This window comes from Cavia porcellus, unplaced genomic scaffold (assembly GCF_034190915.1).
Source record: "Cavia porcellus strain 051 isolate PalLab524CR breed Dunkin Hartley unplaced genomic scaffold, mCavPor4.1 scaffold_13, whole genome shotgun sequence".
NCBI classification, from domain to species: domain Eukaryota; kingdom Metazoa; phylum Chordata; class Mammalia; order Rodentia; family Caviidae; genus Cavia; species Cavia porcellus.
In genome coordinates this window covers 32,079,572-32,095,346 of record NW_026947496.1, presented here as the reverse complement: position 1 = coordinate 32,095,346, position 15,775 = coordinate 32,079,572, and the positions used below count along the sequence as shown (strand labels likewise).

Below are 15,775 nucleotides of genomic sequence, written 5' to 3'. Positions count from 1 at the left end.
ACAAAATAAAAACTAAAGGACTAAAGATATATCTCAGTGCCAAAGCCCTGGATTCAATCTCCAGTACCAAAAAGAAAGAAAGAAGGAGGGAAGGAGACACACACAGACAGACAGACAGAGACAGAGAGAGACTGAGACTTCCTGGAGGGGATAGGGCTTTATGGAAATAATTAGCTTTCCAAGCAGGAGTGCAAGAGGATACAACCCAGGCCGGGATTCAGCATTGTGAACTGCCCAGTTGTAGCACCATGTAGCTGACGTATGATTCATGTGCGGTTCAGGGACTTGAGTGTCAGGAGCCACAGGAGACTGCACTTGTCCACACCAGGTGACACAGCCATCAGAGAGTGGGCTGGACCAGCCCAAGGACTGCTTTACTCAGTCATTTTATTGTAGTATTTTGCTTCTCCCTGTAATTCTGTCACTGTTTGCTTCACGCATTGAGAGATCTGGTGTTCGCTACACGTACGTTTGTGATTGTTGTGTCTCCTCAGAAAATTGAGCCTTTTATTACTACAAAACACTCTCATTTCTTCTAATGATCTCTGACTTAAACTCTACTGTATCTGATACTCATAGAGATGTCTCTTACTATTTGCATAGAATATCGTTCTTGTTCCACTCTTCACTTTCAACATGCATGTGTCTTCACATTTAAGTAAGTCTCTTTGGACAGCATTTTATGGGATCACATTCCATTCTAACAAGCGTTGCTTTTGATTGGGGAGTGTAATTCATTCACATTTAAAATAATGATGGATACAGAAGTAATTACATTGGCTATTTGCTGTTTTCTGTTATGTCTATAGTTATTTTGTCTCTCATTTCTTCCATTGCTGTTTTTCTTTGTACTTAACTGATTTTTTAATGGTGGCACATTTTCATTCTTCTCTCATCTTCTTTTGTGCATATCCTGTAGATCTCTGGGTGTGTCTCCATTAGTGAGCATGTGTGAATTTCATATAATATCCCAAAATTACAACATATTATATTGAAGTGATATCAACTTAAACATACTACTTAACCTTACAAAAACTCTACTTGTATACAGCTCCATCTTCCCATTCAGGCTACTGATATCACAAATTATGCCTTTATGCACTGCATACCCATTAGCATTGATTTTTTTATAATTATTTTTATGCCTTTGCCTTGTTTTCTTATTTGGGCATATGCATAGCTGCTGTGTTCCTCTCACTGGACTCCAGGCTCCAGCAAGGCGACTTCAGTTAATCTCCAGTGGTTGTTTCATTGGTTTTGTTTTTCACAGCTCCCATGGGGAGCCAGGACCTACAACTTCCTACTTTTAGTTTTGCTGGCATCAGTTTGCTCCAGCAAAACAGAACTCAGGTAAGGTACAGGCAGGACTCGAGGTCCCTCATCCCCAGGGATCTCAGTCCTGAGAACATCCCCAGGACTCCCCCAACACACACAGACACAGACACTTACACACATACACACACACACACACACACACACGACAGATTCAGATGCAGGCAATGAATGAGCAGGATTTATGTTGCTCCTCCTTTGGTTTCTGTCCATTTACTTTTTTTGAATGCTTTAGTTTCAGGTTGTTTCACCTGCTAAAGTGTAATTTGCTAATGCTCTAGCCTCATGTAATATTTTGGGGGTTTTGTTTGTTTTTACTTTTTTTATTTGGAAGAGAAAAAATTTCTCTTTCAGTTATGCTGAACCTTAGACATACCATGTCCTACTAAATACTGAGTCCTGAGTTTGCATTGCTCTTCTCAGTAATTTGCTAATTTGGTTAACTTTCACTTTTACTTATTTTTATTCCATTGTAATATCTTACCACTTTTGCATTGCTTCATTGTGATTTTTTCCAGTTACATGTATCTTACAAACATTTCATCTTTTTCCTATATTCTACTTTAATTTTCACTTACTGTATTGTAATTACCATATTTTGTGACACTGAATAATGTGTATGTCATTCTCCTGTTTGTTTGAGTTGCAGTTATTTTTCCCTCTTTTTCATTACCCCTAGTTCTCATCTTTAATCTTTAAATCTGTATGTCACCTGTGCCACATTTTACAGTTTACGTTTAGCTTTTAACTGTGTTCGAAGTTCTCAGTCTGCATGAAGAATGAGGTTGGAGGTGTGAGGCAGGGTAGCCGGGGTTCAAATGACATCTCTATCCTCAGCCGGCTGTGTGACCTCTGGGCAGCTTGCCTACCTCCATGGCTCCGATTTCACATCTGCAAGATGAAGATTGCAGAGCTTTCTACTTCTTGGAATTAGAGGCCCTTAGAAGAGTCCTTGATCTATGGACACCAAAGCAGAGACTGGCCGCCATCAGCTGGGCTCCTTTGCTCCCAGACACACAATGGGACTACATTTCTCAGCTTTCCTGCAGTCACAGGTGCCCTCGTGACCAGCCCTAATTCTTGGTCAATGAGGGTGTGGACAAAAGTGAGATAGGCTGTTTCCAGGCCTGGCCTATAAAGGGCTCTTTAGAGTCATCCACTCTGTTTACTCCTCTGCCTACAGGTTAGATATGAATAGATGCTCTGGAGACTGTAAACCATGTCCTGATTCTCTGGTCAGTCTGAACCCCTGAGTGATTAAACAGAGTGGACCCCCTACCCCATCACCACCAACCCTGCCTCCAGCTGTAATTTATGTCAGCAAGAAGCAAGTTTTGAAAGTGATGTGATTCTGATGATTTGGGTTTTCATGTTATAACAGCAAGTGTTAACTGGTACAGTTGGTGATTCGTAGGTGGGTAATACCTAAAATAAAGCAGGTGTATACTCACAGGGAAACTGACAGCAAGGACACCCAAGTCTGATGCTGGAAAGACGGAGACCCAGGAGAGCAACTGAAAGTATCTGCTAAAGCCATCCCTACAGTACCCAGAAAGACAGACCTGGGACCTGCCACATTCAGCTGTAGAGGGGAAGTTAGGAAGGAGAAAACTAGTAATAGAATGAAAGAAATAATAAAGTAATATGAGAGAAAGAGAGATGCTCAGTCAAGAATCTACTGGTTTGCAAGTATAAAATGAAAGGAGAGTCCACAAATATGTGACTAAAGGTTTGGGAAAGCTATTTCTACTTCTTGTGCATTTGTGGTTTTTTTGTCTGCAGTACAGGCAGTTGAATCCAGGGGCTAAGCAAGCACTCTATCACTGAGCTACAGCCCTAGCTCCTAGAAAAGGTCCTATTTCTAAATCCTGAATATACAATTTGAAGAACTTCTGAGTGGCGAAAGCCCGCAGGCTTGGCTCTGAGGCACAGAAATGACTGCAAGTCTTCTTTTCCCATCAGAGCACGGGAGCTTAGGGTAGGCACTGGGGGAAAAGGGCTGCGGAGAACAGAGTACAATAAACCAAGTTTGATAATAATGTCTGTAGCTGTCGGCAGGAAGAACTTAACAGAAGAAAACAGAATTATCTAGGCCAGACACAAAAATGGCACATGATCTCACTTACAGGTGGGAATTAAAAGAGCCAAACCCAGAAGCAGAGCGCAGAATGGTGGGAACCAGGCACTGGGTCAGCTGGAGAAGGGAAGGAGCTCGTCAGAGAACAAGGTTCAGTTAGACAGGAGTAAGTTTCTTAAATCTATGGCACAGCGTGTGCCCTTGGTTAATAACAATATAACTTGTATTCCAAAGTTGCCATGAGAATTTTGCACCACAAAAAAATCCATGTGAAGTGATAGATACGTTAATTAGCTTGAGTTATTCATTCCATAGTGGATACATACATTTTTCAAAGCATCACATCATACTTCATATAGTCATACAATTATTATCTATCAAAATACATATAGAAAGAGACAGAGAGAGAGAACAGAACCTTACTAGATTCTTAAGGAAATGAGTGGCCAGAAAATTCATGAGCCTGGAGTGAACCAAAAAAGGCAGCTTCCTACTTGACCTTAGAACATGCTCAGGGCAGCACAGTGTCCTAAAAGCCATCCACTCTAAGGATGGTAATCAGAGCACTTCAGTGAAAGTGAAGCAATGGAGCCGGACAAGGCAAGCCACAAAGCTTCCCCTCCTGGATGCTGTCGGCCCATTAACCTCGTCCTTCCCCTGTTAACAGGGCTGCTGCCAGACAGGTGTACAAACTTTCAGGGACACCACTCTGGGGTGATGAGCTATAAGAAGATGTCCCCTTGGGGCAGGTAAATCAGAAGAGGGTGGCCGCTGAGCTGATGAATTACAAACTCAGCGCCAGGCCCCATCACTCCTGTATAGGCACCTCGTATGCCACTGTAGGCTGCAGCCCACCTTAATATGCCACTGTTCTTTAAGCCTCTTACTGTAAAGTAAGCTTGCCGTTGTGCCACACACAGATGGGGCAAATTAAATGGCCCAATCTCACTCCTGTCGCTGAGTGGCAGAAGAGCGGTAGAGATCTGAAACCTGATCACAGCTCCTCCATGACAACCGAGGGTGGTGAGGCCTACTCTGCCCTTCAGACTGCATCCCCTGCTCGGGCAGTTTTCCCAAAAGCACGAGGGAGCGGCATTCTCCCCACTGTCCCAGCCTGCAGATGGTACACACGGACCAGTCCGGTCAGCCCCAGTCACTGCAGACAGCGCTCTTCCATTCCTTTACTTCCTGCACAACTTGCTGCTCCAGGCGAAGGAGGCCTAAATAGTCAAATCTAAAGAACAGAGATCCAAACAGCCGGATCTAAAGCCAGCATTTCCTGGGGAGTTTTGCTGCGGGAACAACAGGCTCATTGATCCGCCTCTGAGGCTTCCAGAGAACGCGCCAGCATTCTCCCGACACTGAGAGGGCTTTGAGTCCTTCAGCTGCAGCAGACAATGCTGAAGGAACCCACAGGATGGGCCAAATTGGTTGCCAATTACTCAGTGACACAAAAGCGGACACGGCTGAGAAGAAACAGCTCCACAAATGTGCAGGGAGCCAGCGAGAGTCCGTGGGAAGGAAAAGCCTGCGGTCTCTCCTCTACCCCAGTGTGCCCAGGGACCCGGGCCTTCAGCAACGGTTTTATTAAAGTCTGAACTGTAGTAATTTCAACCCTGAACCGAAACATCTGAGAAGCTAGTGGAGAAGGAAACTGCCTTTGGAAAGAAAAGCAAGCAGGTTACAGCAAACAAGCTGTGGAGCTGGCCTTCAGCGTTAGGGTGCCCTCTTTGGGTATGAAACTGTATCAGCAACATTGGTGGAGTTCTTTATATATTCTAAATATTAGTCCTTTGAGTAGCTGACGAAAAATGTTCCCCATACTGTGCTTTGTCTCTCCACTCTGTTGGTGAGATTTCTTTTACTGTGTAAAACCTCTTTAAAAAGATGAGATCCCAGGTGTTGATTCTTTGTGACAGTTCCCCTGTAAACAAGGTTTTATTCATAAAATCTGCCTATACCTGTGTCAGCAAGAGTTCTACCTATTCTATCCTCCAGCAGATTTACTGTTTCTGTTTTATTATTTAGATCTTTGATTCATTTTGAGGTTTTTTTCATGCATGGTGAGAGACACGAGTCTCACTTTAGTCTTCAACATGTGGAAAGCCAGATTTTCCAGCATCATTTATTAAAGAAGCTGTCTTTCTTTCAGGGAAGATGTTTAGCCCTTTTGTCAAAGATAAGGTGGCTGAGTGTGTTTGGAGTTGTTTCTGTATCTTCTAATCTGTTCCACTGGTCCTTAGATCTAGAATATATAAAAAGCTCAAAAAAAAAAATCATACCCCCACTTAAAGACCCAATCCAAAAATGGGCATCTGAAATGAATACATACTTCTCAGATAAAGAAGTGCAATAAATACAAGAAGTACAAATGGCAAATAAATTATGAAAAAATGTTGAACCTTACTGGTCATTTAAGAGATGCAAATTAAAACAAGGCTGAGATTCTATCTCAGTCCAGAAAGGACGAGTGAACTGGCTCCTGGTTAACATCAAGAAATCAACCAATAACAAATGCTGGCAGGCTATGGGGAAAAAGGAACTCTTTTCCATTGTTGGTGAGAGTATAGACTGGTGCAACCACTGTGTAATCAGTGCGGAGATTCCTCAAAAGACTAAAACTAAAGGTTCCATTTGACCCAACTAGTCCCCTTCTTGGTGTTTTCCCCAAAGAATTAAAATCATCGTATATATGCTTTTCGTATAAGGGTGAAACACAGCAATATATATGCACCCATATTTATAGCAGCATAGTTTGTAATAGCTAAATCTTGGAAACAGCCCAAATGCCCATAAAACAATGAAAGGATAAAGAAAATATGATTTTATTATACAATGGAGTACTACTCAGCCATAAAGAAGGAAAACTTGAGACATTTCCAGGTAAACAGATGTACCTTTAGACTATACTCTTATGTGAAATAAGTTGAACACACATGTGTAAATACTGCATTGTTTCTCTGATGTGAAAAACCAAAAGTGTAAAAAAGGACCAAAATGCATTATTAATATTGTGAAATAGGAAGAAAATGTTCAAATGGGAAGTGGAACTAGGTAGGATGGAAAAGAGAAGGAAGGAATGAAGGAAGGGAAAAAGAAAAAATGGAAACAAAGCATTTATAAACGAGGGGAAGAGGGGTTGAAGGGTAAGGAGCAGAATGGGAAAAAAAAAGAAGCAAGATATATCATGTACAGGTGGGAATTCCCTATGATGAATGTGACCATAATGTGTATCTAACATGTACCAGTCAACATATTAGGAGAGGTCAGCAGCCGAGGGAGAAACCCAAACCCAAAAGCGTCCTCACAGAGGATTTTACAGAGCCTAGATTTCACATGGCTGGCAGTTTCATCAAGGTTAAACAAAAAATCAAATTACCCACAAAAACACAGAGACCCACTAAGTTCATACTAGACCTCACCTTGCATGGTCAAATCGGACTGCTAAGCCACCTTCACTGCCCTGGTGACTATGTCATCAATTACCTCACTACACCCCTCAGAACCATGAGAGTGTACCACGTGCCAAAGGAGCTGCTCAGAGACTGCCATTGCTGACTGGCAGTTAGGCCCAATGATAATTGCAACCCTCTCCCTTGGGCAGAGGACAGCAACCGTGTAAGTCGTCACCCTCCGAGACCAGCAGTGCCCCCACAGCAGGGTGGAGCACAGCAAAGGGCATCATTTGCCTGCAGTCACAAATTGTGGCATTGGAGGATTGACCCCCAGAGGCCGCACCAAGAGAACAATCCAGGGCATAAGGCCCACACCACTTGGCCTCTGACACAGGGTTCAACCGCAAGAGGTCTAGTGAGCACACAGTTCCGGAGGCTGGACACACGCTGTGGCCATGCCATCTGGTGGACAGCCAGCCTGACACACTCCAAGCATGCACTGCAGCTGAGTGAAAGCTCACCATGCTCAGGTCCTAAGACACCCACATCCTCTATTCTGGTGGCCAAAACCTCCCTGCAGGTCCAATCAGCTCGGACCACTGCAGAAGTAGAGGAAGCTTGGGGTTCTGAGTTTGTGAGGGTTGGTTTGTTTGTTGTTTGTTTTGGTTTTTTGAGACAGGGTCTCGCTATATGATTCAGGTGGATCCTGAACTCACTATGTAGACCAGGCTGGCCCTGAAGGTATAGGAATCCTCCTATCTCAGCCTTCTGAGCAGTTTGTGGTTTTTAAAAAAAAGTATATGTGTCACAGTCTTGCTTCTTCTCTTCCCTTCTTCCTGTCTTTCCTGGTCTACATTCTGTTCCGAGCCTGTCACTGTCCTATTTTTCAAGAAGCCACCAACACACAGCCTCTCGGAAAGAACACCAAGCTTCCTGGGATTGTCCCCCCTAGACTAGATGGTAGTTGATGACTGAGCCACTAGTATTGGCAGATACAGCACAAGGCACAGTGCACACAGCCAGGAGGTAACAAATATCCTTGAAGAGAGGAATGAATGCAACAAAAGGAATCAATAGATATACGTTAATGTCTCTAGGAGGGAAACAATGTGGATTACCCTCCTCATGGACACCACCCTCACTTTTCACTTGGCCAGACCTATGACTGCCATACAAAGCACAAGAGGAACACACTGCAATACACAAACTTTTTCATCAGGAGTTTTGTGATCACAAAACAGCTTTTGTGATTCTAGGCCTCCAATAAATTAGAAACATGAGAATCCTAACTTATCTCTGAATTGTATTTTTATTTAACTGCTATAAGATAATCCTTTTTTCATCAGTGTCTGACTAAGATGCTTTCATTTATAAAGACAAAACACATACATCCTCCTGAGTTAAAAATAAGCCCAAGGATTATGTCACATCCTCTTACCAATCCATTCACAAATCAGGAAACACCAAGTGTGAAAAAAAAAGTCAGATTGGTGTGTATGTCACAATACAGAGCTGCAACTCAGATTCCACAACCAGGAGCCAGTTCACTCATTAAACTAGGTATTTTATCGTTCAACCTCTAAAAGCAATTAGTCTCTCTGCAGGGCCACCTGTCAAACGCACGTTTCTATTCTTGGGAGATTTGTTCACCTGGGTGAACATAATCATGTTGATGGTTAATATCAGCCCGAGATGTGCTTGGCTCCAGGGGGTGAGAGTAGGTGCTGGGCGCAGGTGGCTGACTGCCGGGAGCCATCCGGGCAGGCATCTGACAACTGAGCCACCTGGGGAGGCGCGGAGGCAAAATGAGAAAACCCAGTAGGAGAGGATGGGAAATGTACATCACAGCTAAAATCCAGGCCTCCAGCACAAGGATTACAGAATCCTAGATCCGGAAAGGCCCCTGCGTGTGACACTGTCTCGCACAGCTGCCCTCCCCAGGGCAGACCCTCCACGGCTTTTACTCCAGAATCATCCAATGCTGACTTACATGCTTCCAGTAACAAAAAGTTCACTACTTTTCAAAATGGCCATTTCATTAAGACACAACTGCTATTTTTAGCAGATTTCAGTTATCCTTTTTTCAGTGTTAGAGATCAAACCCAGGGTCTCTTTGCATGCTACACATTGCTTTACCATTGAGCTAGATGACTAAAGAAATAAAAGGAAAGGTCAATTCATTTAACATACCATATACAGCAATGAGTCACACGACTTAGTGGGGCCCTCTAAGCTTTGCCACAGCTCTCAACACTCTGTGACATGTGCATGGTCCTCAAAGGTGGCAGTCCTCCCTCAAGAAGTTTACTACCTCACCTGCATTTCTTTGAGAGTCAAAACCCACATGCCAATAAAAGGTAGAAGCGCCACCATGACAGGCAAATTCTACAGAAATCGGGTACAAGTTTAGCCACTTTTTTTTTCAGGATGAGCACCTGAAGTTGACATAGGAATGAAAATATAAGGCTAGGATTCCAAATACACAGTTCTCCAGAGCTGCACCTTTTAAATGCAGGCATCAAGGCCTCATCTGCCAGAACACAAGGGGTCAACCAGTTTATCTTCTGCAGTTTCATCCAGTAGTAAGCTCTGTGACTCTCTCTTATGGTCAGGGTTACAGGATCCTACTAACTGGAAGAATCCCAACTGTACTGACCATCCAAAGGGGACCAGGGCAGGAAAACTGAGCAAGACACAGGATGGATGGTCATGTGAACAACTGAGCACACTACATGGGCCTTTACCACCTCGGAAGCCACATATAAATATTTCCTGCATTGGCCAGACACTGTTCTCCCAAATCAGAAGCTGCAAAAGCTTTTGCTCAGAGAAGCAGCTGGTAAACTCTTTGAAAGCAAAACAAGTATCTGCTACAAAAAAAAAAAAAAAAAATATATATATATATATATATATATATATATATATATAATGGAGGCCTACTCTGCCATAAAGAGATAAGCCTGAATCATTTGTAGGGAAATAGATGCACCTCGAGACCATTATCTTAAGTGAAATAAATCAAATACACAAGGTTAAATATTGCATTGCCTCTCTCATGTGAGAAACCCAAAGGGCAAATAAGGAGCAAAATGGAGGATACTGGGGAGTAGGAAGAACATGTTCAAATGGGAAGGGAAAAAAGGAGGAAGGAGAGAGAAGGGAAAGAAGGGGAAAAAGAATGAAAGGGGAAAAAATAGAAACTAAGTTTATGTAAATGGGGAGGAGAAGAAGGGCTAAAGGAAGGAGAACGCAAAGGGAAAAAAGAACTAAGATACATGATGTACAGGTACATTATGATGAACGTGATCAAATGTATGACAAATTTGTACTAATAAAAAAGTCAAAATGTTAAAAAATTTTTAAAAATTTAAAACTGCATTGTTACACAGGAATCGCTTGCCAAGGAATAATTTTAATCACAGTCATTAAGGTCAAGAACAATCAGACTCCTTAAGGCTGAAAGCCCTGCTTTAGTGAATGGTGATGAGGAAAAACCCTCAGCCCACAGGTAGCCCTCGCTGTGGCAGGAGAGGATCAGCCCCACCCCAGTCTGGCTGCCAAAGACACCTCTGGGAGTGGCACACTCTGCCTGGGTTGCATGACAGCAAAGCATATCACTGATGATTATCATCATGATTTATGAAAAGCTGGCTCTAAAATGTTACCTAGTACTAGGCTCGGAAACTTTGGTCCAGCTAGTCTCTAAAGCTTATAAAGATCACCAATTGTAACCTCTCTTTGCTCTGTAGCTCTGGGAGCAAACTTAATGAAAACCACAATAAAAATTCAAGCATCATTAAATCTTTAATAGGTCTCCAATCAAAAACTTAAAACTTTGGGGGAGTTGCTTGGTTTTTGGTGTGGGTAATGGAACCTAGGGTCTTCCAAGTGCTAGACAAGCACCCTACCACTAAGCTTCATTCATAGCCCCAAATTTTAATATTTTTTTAAAATACTTCTTTTTTCTTTTGAGACAGGGTCTCACTATGCAGTGTAAGCTGGCATTGAAATCACTTAAGTAGTCCAGGCTGGCTTTGAACTCACAGCAATCCTGCCTCAGCCTCCCCAGTGCTGGGATTCCAGGTATGTGCCATCATGCCCAGCTAAGATCTCTTTAAAAGGAAGTTTTAGTAAGCATAATAAATTGTTTTCTTTTTCTAAATTAATGCTTTAATGTGTGAGCTATGAGCAAGCATCACATCATCATTTAAGGAAAACAATACTAGCCTGCATCCCATCTTTGAAATAGATATCAATTGATGAGCACGCACAGAAATGAATAACAAGAACAGAGACAACAAGCTATCTGAGAGCCCTTGTGAGATTACAGTTGGTAAAGACTCATTTGTAACTTTCTGTGCTTCCTGTAATGAGCAAGCATTGCTTTTGGAAAAACAAAGATCCAGAAGCAAAACTTCATTTGGGAAGCAAATGAACTAGGAATTGTTTCTGTGCAGATTCATTAGGCCTGTGCTCCACCGCCCTGCCCTTCCCCACCCTCACGCCAGGTGAACAGTGAGCTCAGCAGTGTCCTGAGGCTCAGCCCTGAAAAGTGACCGTGACACCAAAAGTCACCATCTCAGCTCCACCTCATGTGCCATCCTGAGTCCTGGCAAACATAAGTGACTTAAAATAGGACATCATCCAAATTCCACCTTGCCTGAGACTTGCAATAAGATCTCACAATTTGTTCTTTTGAATTTAACACCTTTTTTCTGCTCAAATTTTCTTCATTCTTTGTTGTAAGAGTTTAGAAATGGGACTTATAAAATACAGGCAAAAAAATTAAGACAACTCCAGTCTCTTCTACCAGGGGTTAACAATTCACTCTATTTTCAGCTCTGTAAATATGTCAGATGCTGTTACTGACAATCTAACGTAGGCCTACTCTGCACATCTGCTCCATTTGCTAACTTCCAGCCAACCACTGCCTAGGACAGTTGTGAGAGGCACCCACATCCACATTCTAATTCCCGTCTACACTTAACAGCTGTATGAGAGGGAAGAGAGAGGGACTCCGAAAGTCAGCTGGGTGGTAGGGAAAGCAAGGATTGTAACACCAGCCCAACAAAGGCTGGGGGAGGATTTCATCAAAGGAACTGACAAAAGATGGCCTGCACATGGCACAGTGGAGACATTTTTATTCCTTCCTAATAATGTGACACCTTCTGCTTGCCCTGCACAAACTCGGACTCCACCAGACATCAGATGCTTTACCCATCTGATCCTCAGGCAACACTATCAGCACAAGAAGGTCCTCACCACCCCCAGCTTCCTTCTCTTTTCTGTAAGCAGATGAGTAGACTGAGGCTCAAGGTCTCAGTCTGAATGCAGAAAGCAGCTTTCTTGTCCAGGCTCTTTGTACTCCCTGCAAGTCTCCGCTGAAACCCAGAGGGCCTGAGCACAATGAAACCGAATTTCTTCATAAATGCTTTGGTGCTTGTACTCTCATCAAGCTGATATTCTCAGATTACTCCAAATTATTTAGGCCTTCCTTAGTAAACATAGCGACTAAGGTTTGTGAGACCTTGCTCCCTATTTCAGGGGTCCACATCCACCACTATTTAATCTCATAGCAACACTGCCCTCTAGATACCATAATCTGGGGCCCAGGATTAGCTCAATGCCTGCCTGGCAAGTATAAGGTTGTGAGTTTGATTCCCGGTACCAAAAACAAAATACATACCATAATCTGTACCTTTTATAAATGGGGAAACTGAGGCACAGCTGAGTCTAGGTCTGAGACGTAAAAGGCTGTCTCTAACCTGTAACCTGTGGATAACACTGGTGTTATCCACAGAAGGCACGTCTGCGGAATGCTTTAGCACAGAGCAAAGCTAAGGAAGTCGGAGAAGCTGGATAGTTTCAACGTGCTCTCACTTTTGAGGAAACCGAGGCTAACATGTGAGGGAGGCCTCGAAGATGCCCGGCCCCCTGCTGGCCAACCAAGGCCCTGAGTAGTTTCCTAACTCCACGTTTCATTCTCCAAGAAAACCCTAAGCACCCTGCGCTTGTTTTAAGGGTGAGGAGACGAGTCCTGTCACTGGTGAACGCGGCCAGCCCCCAACTCGAGGTCACCCCCGAGGGCTGGCAGGAGGCCCACGCTCAGCCGCGGCGGCACCGACCCAAGTAGGAAGTGGGCGGGGAGGCCGGGCGCCAGCAGCTGGGGGGAGCTCGCCCCCTCTTCCCCGGGAGTCCCGCGGCGGTGGGACGGGGCTGGGGTGCAGCGCCACCAGAGAGAGACCGGCTAGGGACTCGCCGGCTGTGGGGCCGCGTCGCCGCCGGTCGCTTGGCGGGGCCCGAGGCCCGCTCTGCCCTGCCGCCCCGCCTCGGCCTCCCTCACTCTACAGGGGCTCCCCGACCTGCGCGACTCGCGGCTGCGCGCCGACCCCGCCCTACCTGCGCGGTGGCCGCCGGCGCCCGGGGCGCCCCGGGGAGCCCCGCCCGGCATGCTCCCGCCGCCCAGGGCCGCGGGAAGGGGGCTGCGGCGGCTGCTTCCTCCCGCCGCCCGCCGAGGCTGCGTTTCCTACCCGGCCCGGGCGCTTACCCACGCACGCACACACGCGCGCGGCCAGGCGCTGCTGGCGGGAGCGGAACCTCGCGACCTCGGGAAGTTCGCTTTTGGCTCTGGCTCTTTTCCGGGCAAAAACGAGAGGGGAAGTGCGGTGGGGCGGCGCCCGGGAAGGATAGGCTGGGGGTCCGGGTGGGTGCGAGGCGCCTCCCCGCTTCAGGAAGTGACCGGGGATCTGGAGGTGGTGGAGGGGAGGACGAGGACGCACCCATACACAGGGTACTGGGGTGGCGAACCCAAGCCGGAAGGTGACAGGGCCACCTAGTGAGATGGGCAGCTGTTCAGAAGTGAAGTGTGACTGGACTTTTTCGCGCTGCACTGGGCCAGCCGGAGGACCGGGCTGTGGTCCAGGCTGAGCTCTTGGAACCTTCCGGCTGGCTCCCTCAACAGAGCACCAGCCTGAGAACCTGACTGGGGTGGAAAGTGCACAGGGGTTCCTTCCTCCAGGTCTCACCCCTGAGTAGGAAGGTAATCCCGCAAGCTGGAAATCTACAGATGCCAAAGGCTTGGCAGAAAGCCTCGCAGGAGCTGGGGGTAGAAATCCAGAGAAAATGGAGACATCTCTAGAGCATAATGTTAAGTGAAATAAATCAGACACACAAGGTTAAATATTGCATGATTTCTCCTATATGAGAAACCTAAAATATAAATAAAGAGCAAAATTAAAAGATTATAGTAAACAAGGAGATCTTTTACAAATGGGTTAGGGGATCAAGAGAGGGGAGGAGAAAAGGGATATGGAAAGGCAGGAGAAAGTGGTGCAAAAAGAATTAAGATGTGTTATGTACCTGTGCCAACTCATGAAGTAATCATTATGTACTGCAAACATGTAATAAAAATTAAAAATGTTTAAATTACAGAAGGAAAAAAACCAAAGGAGGCTCAAGGCCTTGGAGAAATGAGGACCAGATGACTAAAGGCACAGTTGTGCTTAGAAAGCATTATGAGGCAGAGTAAGAGGTGATTACTGAGGGTGTGGGGTCTGGGGGGAAGGAAGGAACACACAGTTGGATCAGAGTGAACTTATTGCTGCAGACCCTAAGCAGAGATTCTGGGTTCATTGTAGTAGCTGGCATGATCGGGAATAGATATGATTCATGATTGTTTGACTCAAGCACAGACCAAGAGGTGACCCTAGCTAAGAGAAGTCAAAACGCCAGCACTGCTCTGGTATACTAAAAGGGCCAAAGCCACCATCAAGGCCTTGAAGGATGCAGAGATAGTGACTCCCACCAAATGCTGCACAACTCACCTAACCAGCCTGTGTGCAGAAAACAGATTAATCTTGGTAAATGACAATGTCTTGTTACTGCTTAACTGAGTGGTTAAGTCTTATTGCAGCTAAGGTGCAGAGGTGGCTTCATTACTTGAGCAAATTAACACATCCCCTGCTGCCTGAAATATAGCTACTGATTTGGCAAATGTTTCTGTACCTGGTAGCAAAGACCATCAGAAGCCCTTGCTGTCCCTGGTGAGCAGTAGCACACTGGCACTGCCCAATCTCTGGGTCACAGACCCTCTGTCACTACTTATGACTGAGTCCTGGAGTTTCCAGCTGCCCTTCCCTTCCACAGGGGCCACTCTGGTCTATTATGCTGAGGACATTTGCTGATTGGACCCAGTGAATGAGACTTCCTGGTGATATATTTACATGTTGGAAGGGCCTTCCAGGTGGTAGATTTTCTAGGGATCCTGAGATGTGGGGCATGTTAAGATTGCCCTTCCAAGGTGAAGGGTACATTCTGTATCTTCCTTCTCTTACAACTAAAATGCAAAACCAGTGATGCACCATCTCTTTAGATTTTAGAAACAACACATAGTTCATTTGAGTAATCATTCCAGCCTGTTTGCCAAATGACTTGAAAAACTGCTATGGGGCTGGTAGGGCACTAAAGCTTGCATGTGTGAGGCCCTGAGTTCCAACACCAGCACCAAAAACCAAACAAACAAAACCCACTGGGTTCTTGAACAGAACCCATGAAAAAGCAGCCTCTGCTACAAACTTAGCTTTGAGGCAGGCTGCTGTAGGCAGGAAGCAGATCTGGTGCCACTGTTTGTAGTCCATCCATGTCAGGGCCTTATGAGTGAGTCACAGCACATGTCCTCAGCACATGTGAAGCCCTGCTGTCCTCATAGATAACCACTCTGCCTTTAAGCTTACTCCAAAGCTTCACTCTGGGGCACCAAGTGAGACCTGAAATGCCCATCACAAACTGGGTTCTCATCCACCAAGCCATAAATCTAGGTGTGCACCCAGACATCAAATAGGAGTAGTGCATGAGAGATCGGGCTTGAACAGGGCCCAGTGTCACAAGTAAGCCACGGGAAGAAATAGCCCAGATTCCCAGAGTCCCATTTCTTCCCTTGTGCCGCACTGTGGCCTCCTGGGGATTCCCCTAC

At 45.2% G+C, this 15,775-nt stretch overlaps 1 protein-coding gene across 3 annotated transcripts in view; it reads right to left on the bottom strand.

Moving 5' to 3' along the window:
• Positions 1-13,345, bottom strand: part of Disc1 (DISC1 scaffold protein) — a 326,935-nt gene extending 313,590 nt beyond the window's left edge. For all 3 annotated transcript variants that reach the window (XR_010051226.1, XM_063260047.1, XM_063260045.1), the window contains exon 1: positions 13,204-13,345. Coding sequence is in view for 2 of the 3 variants with exons in the window: in XM_063260047.1 (XP_063116117.1) it covers positions 13,204-13,255 (52 nt within the window). In the remaining variant the exon portion in view is untranslated. The remainder of the gene's footprint in view (positions 1-13,203) is intronic.
• Between the last annotated feature and the right edge of the window lie 2,430 nt (positions 13,346-15,775).